Source organism: Apodemus sylvaticus, chromosome 5 (genome assembly GCF_947179515.1).
Source record: "Apodemus sylvaticus chromosome 5, mApoSyl1.1, whole genome shotgun sequence".
In the NCBI taxonomy this organism is placed as follows: Eukaryota; Metazoa; Chordata; class Mammalia; order Rodentia; family Muridae; genus Apodemus; species Apodemus sylvaticus.
In genome coordinates this window covers 70,460,511-70,467,489 of record NC_067476.1, presented here as the reverse complement: position 1 = coordinate 70,467,489, position 6,979 = coordinate 70,460,511, and the positions used below count along the sequence as shown (strand labels likewise).

Here is a 6,979-nt window from a genome sequence, read left to right as displayed (position 1 = left end):
TAGTGTGCAAACCTTTTTCATAAATTATGCACAGTGATACTACAATCTATCCATTATACTACAGTTTTCTAATCCTGAATGTAAAGGTATATGAAAATGTTTCATATAGACCCATCCCCCAGATTTAAAAACTTTGGAGGGAAATAAAACTTCACAAACTCTCAAGTCAGTAAACAAAGTCCACAAAATTATGTGATGTGAGAAATTGTCTAAACCCCCAGGGAGCTAAGAGCAAATCTCACAGGTATATGGCCTCTCATAGACTACCCAATAAACTTCAGTTGTAGCTAGGGAGTGAATTTGGCTCCTTCATTGTCCTTTTATTATTAAATCACATTGAATTTGGCACGGAGACAAATGTGAATCTTCTACCTTCACTGTCAGGACTGGTCTTCCTGTTTGTGTTCTGAAGGAAGAGTTGACTAAAACAGAATTTTTTTCACCGTTACATCAACTTGCCTCCATATAAAATAGGAGATGCTTGTCTTCAGGTTTTACACAGAGTCAAAACAAGGTGAGACCCATTAGGAACATTTCTGCAATTTTGGAGATATTTTAAAATTTGGACAAAACATTTTAAATTTGGATGCTGTGGTTGGGCTTCTGTGTGTTTAATGCAACAAATGACATTTAACTTCATAATTCTGTTCATGAAAATTTTATTAACTGTGATACTTATATCCCTTACCTTTGATGAGGATTTCTATGGTCAAAGTTTAGGCTACACAGAAGTGAATGAAATGATATCCTAGGCACCCAGAAATTAGCACTTAAAAAAATAACAGCTCAAGTGCCTAAAAAGTAGATTCTTAGAATACAAACTCCTTTCCTCATTTTCTTCTTCTTTCCTTGACTCCCTCTCTTCCTTCCTTCCCTTCCTATTTATTTTATTTCGTAGACGATTTGTTCACTTCATTTTTATTTATTTGCCCAATTTTAATGAGATGGAAGTTATTTCCAACTTCAAATTGAAACCAAAGAATATGAAGGGAACCATTTTTCTGTACAATATCCAATAAAACTTTACTATTTTTCCAAATATATATTCCACTATATATTAGTTTAGTCATTATTCTAATGCTTGGATTGAAAGTACTATGCTTTGATGTATTTAAAGAAAAATGATATAGAATTATACCAGAAGAACTGCTGATAAACTCAATACAATATTGACAAAGAAAATAAAATCTTTTATTTCCATGGCTACACACTAACACATGGCACAGGAAAGGGCATTAATGAAGTCATCTGATTTAAATTCCCCTCACCCACTTAATTGTCTCCCAGGATTAGGATTCTGCCTCTAAACTGTTCAGGAAATTAAGGAGTTGATGCTCTGGACTGCTTGAATGCAGGTTGTCATGTCCTGGCCCATCTCTCAAAATGATATGAATCACTAAGATATCAACGGAGAAGTTCCAAAAAAATTCATTAGGAAGGAGATGGGAGGAAACAGAATTTTCCCATATTACAGAAATAGTATGACAAGTGAGTTGAGCCATTTAATGAAATCAGTGGAGAAACACAGAGGAGAGAGAAAAGAGATTAGGAATCTTTCCCTGACAGCCATTTAATTTGAGTAGTTCCACATTCAAAATACTTTTTAACTGGTAGATAATAATTTTAGATTAGTATAATTGGCTTAGGATATTTAACATAAATTGAAAGTTAAAATAAATTTCAGCATCTTATTTTGTTATTGCTAATAACAATGGAATATAGCATAAATGGCAATTAAAATAATATTTCAACATTGATTTATTTTATTTGTAATATCAATGTTTCAAGTGTTTAAAATATATTTAAGATCAACTATAAAGATATTTCTGTATATTCACTATGATATGAGAGTTTAAATATATTCTCACCTTGCATTTGCAAAAGTATTCTGCTATCTGAAGATAGATTTCTTGGCTTTATTGCTAAAATTAGGGAAGGAAATAGTAAGCAATACAGACAGCTGGGCAGAGGGAGAGACACTTCCCAAGATCACTCCTCAAAGAAATGGCTCAATGATTAGATTCTACATATAGAGGTCCTGAGCAAGACCAGGGACAGTTCTTTAATGTTCATTCTAATGCATGACTCTTGGGGACAAGAAAATCATAGATACTTTTAGAATAAATTTAAATGTAAGCCCTACTTGAAAGTGTAGACTTGAAACCTAAGAATATTTGGAGGCAGGAGAGGGCTGAATTAGCAGTATTAGGCTTAGTGGAAAGAATACAATAGTTAAATCATGTTATCTATAATGTCTTGCTATGTTAGCACATGAGTTCTAATTTTATCAATGGAAAGAATGATCTGAAAACACATATTTCATTTTTCAAAAGTTTAAAGAAAAATTGATTTTGTGATTTTTAATATCGATGTTTATTATAAAGTATTTTGATAATACTAATATCTATATTCAAAATATTTTCACTTGTACTCTATGTAACACAGCTTCAATATCAATAAACAGACACTTAATACTTCCATTATTTATTACCTAACAAACTATAAAAATGGTTCATAGTGGAAGTCTATATACTGTTAATATTTTATTTATTATATTGTGATTTTATTTTGCATCAATCATATTTTTATATCATGCTCCTTATGGATATTTTAGATATTTAATATCAATTATTCCTTGTTTTAGAAATTTTATTGACTTTAATAACAAGGAAGGAAATTGATAATTTGTAAATGTTAGTTTCATAAACTAAAAGAAAATATATTATGTCATTTCCTAATGTAATCTATTCCTATTTAATTCCTAGAATAAAATTTTAAAATGTGTTTATTGGTATGCTTATCATAAACATAGTTATAATTTGAAGTTATTTCTTATGTTATCTGAGAGCATTGCTTGAATAAATTTCATCAAATTTGTATAATTTTAAAAATAAGATATTTTAATTTAAAATATCACTATATTTTGATCATGTTTCCTCTATCCCCATTCCTCCTAACACCTTCCCACCTCAGTACCCCTCAGCTTTTTCTCTCTCTCTGAATACACACACACACACACACACACACACACGCTCACAGTAACATTCCCTTTTATTTTAATTTTTTTCAGTACTTCAGTTTTCACATCAGCATGTGTATGTCAGTTCTAAAATAAAAAATGCTGACATCAATAGATGTTCTTATTAATTTACACTTTGTAGAATATCTTGATAAAACTATGGATATGGCAGGTTGTGGTGGCACATATAATAATCCTGTAATATGTGCAGGAGTAATAATCAGAAGATTAAAGTCATCTTTGTCTAAGTGGTTATTTAGAACACAGCCTGAGCTTCATCAAACTTTGACAACACTCTAAAAATAAACCATCTTTTCTTTCATGGTTCCAAAACTTTGAAGTCTAGCAGCTCATCTCAGGGTACTTACATGTGTTACACATAAATGTTCTCAGAATATTTGATAAGAAAAGTGAGAAAATGTTTAGTGAGAATATTTTCTATCTATATAATATTTTATTTGGTCTATTTCATATTTATTACTTTTTTGGTTTATAGTTGAGTTCTTCATACATGTATACAATGATATATAATAACATATAACCCTATTTTTTCCAACTCCTTCAGTATCAAAAGCATACTTCTACTCTAGTTTATGTTGTTGTTTTTGAACCCACTAAATCCAGTTAGTGCTGCTACTATAGGTATAGGTATCATGCCATTCAGTGGAAGACTGGAAATCTCCCAGTGACCATATCCTCATTAGTGAGTCAATTTTACTTCCTCGTGGCCAACACATTTTTAAATTTAAGCAACCTCAAAAGACAATTCAATTTATTTGTATGTAAAAATTGTTCCCACCACATGACATATTCCTTTACTCACATATTTTTAACAGCAGATATGTGTGTGTGCTTGCATACACACACACACAAATTACATATATACACATCTATATATGTATATAGCTAAACAATCAAAACATATTTTGTAGACACATTTCAGTTGTGCACATCAAAAAGGACAACTTATAACATTTAATTATATTTATCTAGGAAAATTCAATTCAAGACCTAGACTATTTACATAAATGATTTATGAAAGACTTTTCTGTGGGAAAGGCAGCTAGGGATTCAAGTGGATAAATTATGCCTAACATTTAAAGGGCATTAGACGATTTCAACTTGAAACTCTTAATCTTGGTATATACAATATTTATTAACATATTTTACAGTAAATTCATAAAAATTTCATACCATATGTCTTTGCAAATTTTCTTTTTCTTTTTTTCTTTTTTTTTTTTTTTTTTGAGACAGGGTTTCTCTGTATAGCCCTTGCTGTCCTGGAACTCACTCTGTAGACCAGGCTGGCCTCGAACTCAGAAATCCGCCTGCCTCTGCCTCCCAAGTGCTGGGATTACAGGTGTGTGCCACCACCGCCCGGCGTCATACCATATGTCTTATATTTACTTTATTCAATTTTCTCTGTATTCATAATTGGTAAATAATTAAGCCTCAAGACTCGAAATTGTATTCAACTAATTTGTTTCTCTACTTTCTTTGATTTTCAAGAAATTTCACTTGTAGGTCATTGATTCATTGGTTCCTGATCCTTTTACATTCAGTCCTTTGGCTATCAAGATGCCTCATTCATACATAAACAAGATAGATTCTTTCACCAGTACATAGAGGAGTAGAACATGGAAGCACTCTGAAGTTCTCACTGAGATAAAGTATTTCAGTCATCCTTTTAATCTATGAAGTGGTCTGCTGTTCTTTGGCTTGCATCTCCAAAATCTGCAGATTAATAATATTGTGTTAGTTTGATTCTAACATCTTTAATTATAACTTTAGCACAAAACCCAGCAATACTAACTTCTGCCACATACTGTTGGAAATAAAGTTGAGTACTGAGCAATTTTTAAATTATTTCATTTGTAGATGACAATATTAAAAATATATCAATCAAAATTTCCTCTTAATTGCAGATTTATATGAACACATTTACATTGTACCTTTTAAGAATTATGCTAAACCAGAGCATTGTCACTGAGTTCATACTCCTGGGACTTTCGCAGAACCCAAAAGTTGAGAAAATACTATTTGTTTTGTTTTTCTTGGTCTACCTTGCAACTCTTGGGGGCAACATAGTAATTGTGGTAACAATTATATGCAGTCCTTTACTTTTTAGCTCCCCCATGTACTTCTTTTTGTCTTTCCTTTCCTTCCTGGATGCGTGCATTTCTTCTGTAATCACACCCAAGATGATTGTGGACTTCTTCTATGAGATGAAGACCATCTCCTTTGAATGTTGTATGATACAACTCTTCGCTGTGCACTTCTTCACAGGGGTGGAAGTGATTGTCCTGTCAGCCATGGCCTATGACCGCTATGTGGCTATTTGCAAGCCCCTGCACTATTCTTCTATCATGAACCGAAGACTCTGTGTCATTCTGGTGGGCATAGCCTGGATAGGAGGCTTCTTGCACTCTATCATACAAATTATTTTCACTTTGCAGCTGCCCTTCTGTGGCCCCAATGTTATTGAGCATTTCATATGTGACTTGTTCCCATTACTAAAGCTTGCCTGCACCAACACACACATTTTTGTCATTTTGGTGTTTGCCAACAGTGGTTCTATCTGCATCATAATCTTCTCTATTTTACTTGTCTCCTATGGTGTTATCTTGTTCTCTCTAAGAGCCCACAGTTCTGAAGGTCGTCGTAAAGCACTCTCTACCTGTGGATCCCACATTACTGTTGTGCTTTTGTTCTTTGTCCCTTGCATATTAATATATGCACGAAATAATTCTGCATTCTCATTTGAGAAAAATGTGTTTATATTTGCTGATGTACTGACACCATTACTAAATCCTATGGTATACACGTTCAGGAATAAGGAAATGAAGAATGCCATCAAGAAAATATGGAGGAAATTGTTTAATACTTTTGATAAACATTAAAGTATTTAACTTATAGGGCTGGGGAAATGGTTTAATAGAACTTGTTATTTATGTGCATACTTGAACTTGGATCTTTATGTGCATTTCTGATTCTAGGACAAGTGAGACAGTTCTTGGACATCAAATTAATGGAAATACTAACTTAAGATGTCATATTTCCAGTTTCTTTAAAAAAAATCCGTTCCCACACTAGCAGCTAGGCCCACTTTTTCCTTCCCTTAAACCTTGATTCTCTTGGTTCTCCCTTGCCTATAAGTTAGGTATTGTTCCTTGCATATGTATTCTATACACTTCATGATCTGAACCACTGTGTAAACATAACCCTGCCTCACCCCATAGGTGTTCTAGTCATTCTTGGATTTCCTCATAATTCTTGTCATATTGCCCAGCTCCCTCTAGAACTCTCATCATCTTTCTGCTCCTAAATAATCTAACTCCTTATCTATTCCTGGTAGGTCCTGTCTCTAAAGAACTCATAGGCCTCCTAAATATACATTCAGTTTTGTATCCTGCTCTTGATGAGTAGAATACAGAAAATTTTAATGTCTGATGGTTCATCTTTATTTAATAAATAATAATGAATATAGATTATAATTAATGTCAAGTAATTATTTTGGATGAGGATACAAATGTAAAACCTACTTATGAACAGTACATCTTCTGGGAGTTCAGTGGCCAGATACCCACTGACACCCACAGCCTGTGTGCCTCCCAAGAGGTCCACAGTAATCAAAAACAGAGTTGAGAATCTCAGTCAAATACATAAGCAAGCTGGGACAAGACTGGGTCCCAGCTAAGGAAGGAGCCAATCACCCTGACAGTTTGAGTTGCACCTTTCTTCCCTGCTGTTCCTACCCTGTAATAGATTAGTAGCCTGATACCCACCCACACACCACAGCATGCTTGCCTCTAAGGAGGTCAGCAGTAACCAAAGATACAGAGCCGAGTTGATATGAAGCACACCTGCCCTGCCAAGTTCCATCTTCCTTCTGATTTGCTTTTCTTCCCAAGTCAGATCAGCAGGCCCCATACCCTCACACACACACCACAGCCTGGCACC

The 6,979-nt window shown here is 33.7% G+C and overlaps 1 protein-coding gene across 1 annotated transcript; it reads left to right on the top strand.

Moving 5' to 3' along the window:
• The first annotated feature begins 4,977 nt into the window (after window positions 1–4,977).
• Window positions 4,978–5,919, top strand: LOC127684390 (olfactory receptor 4C15-like). The gene has a single exon (XM_052181324.1). It carries the CDS (start codon window positions 4,984–4,986, stop codon window positions 5,917–5,919), a length of 936 nt encoding a protein of 311 aa, XP_052037284.1. The 5' UTR covers window positions 4,978–4,983.
• Window positions 5,920–6,979: the final 1,060 nt, after the last annotated feature.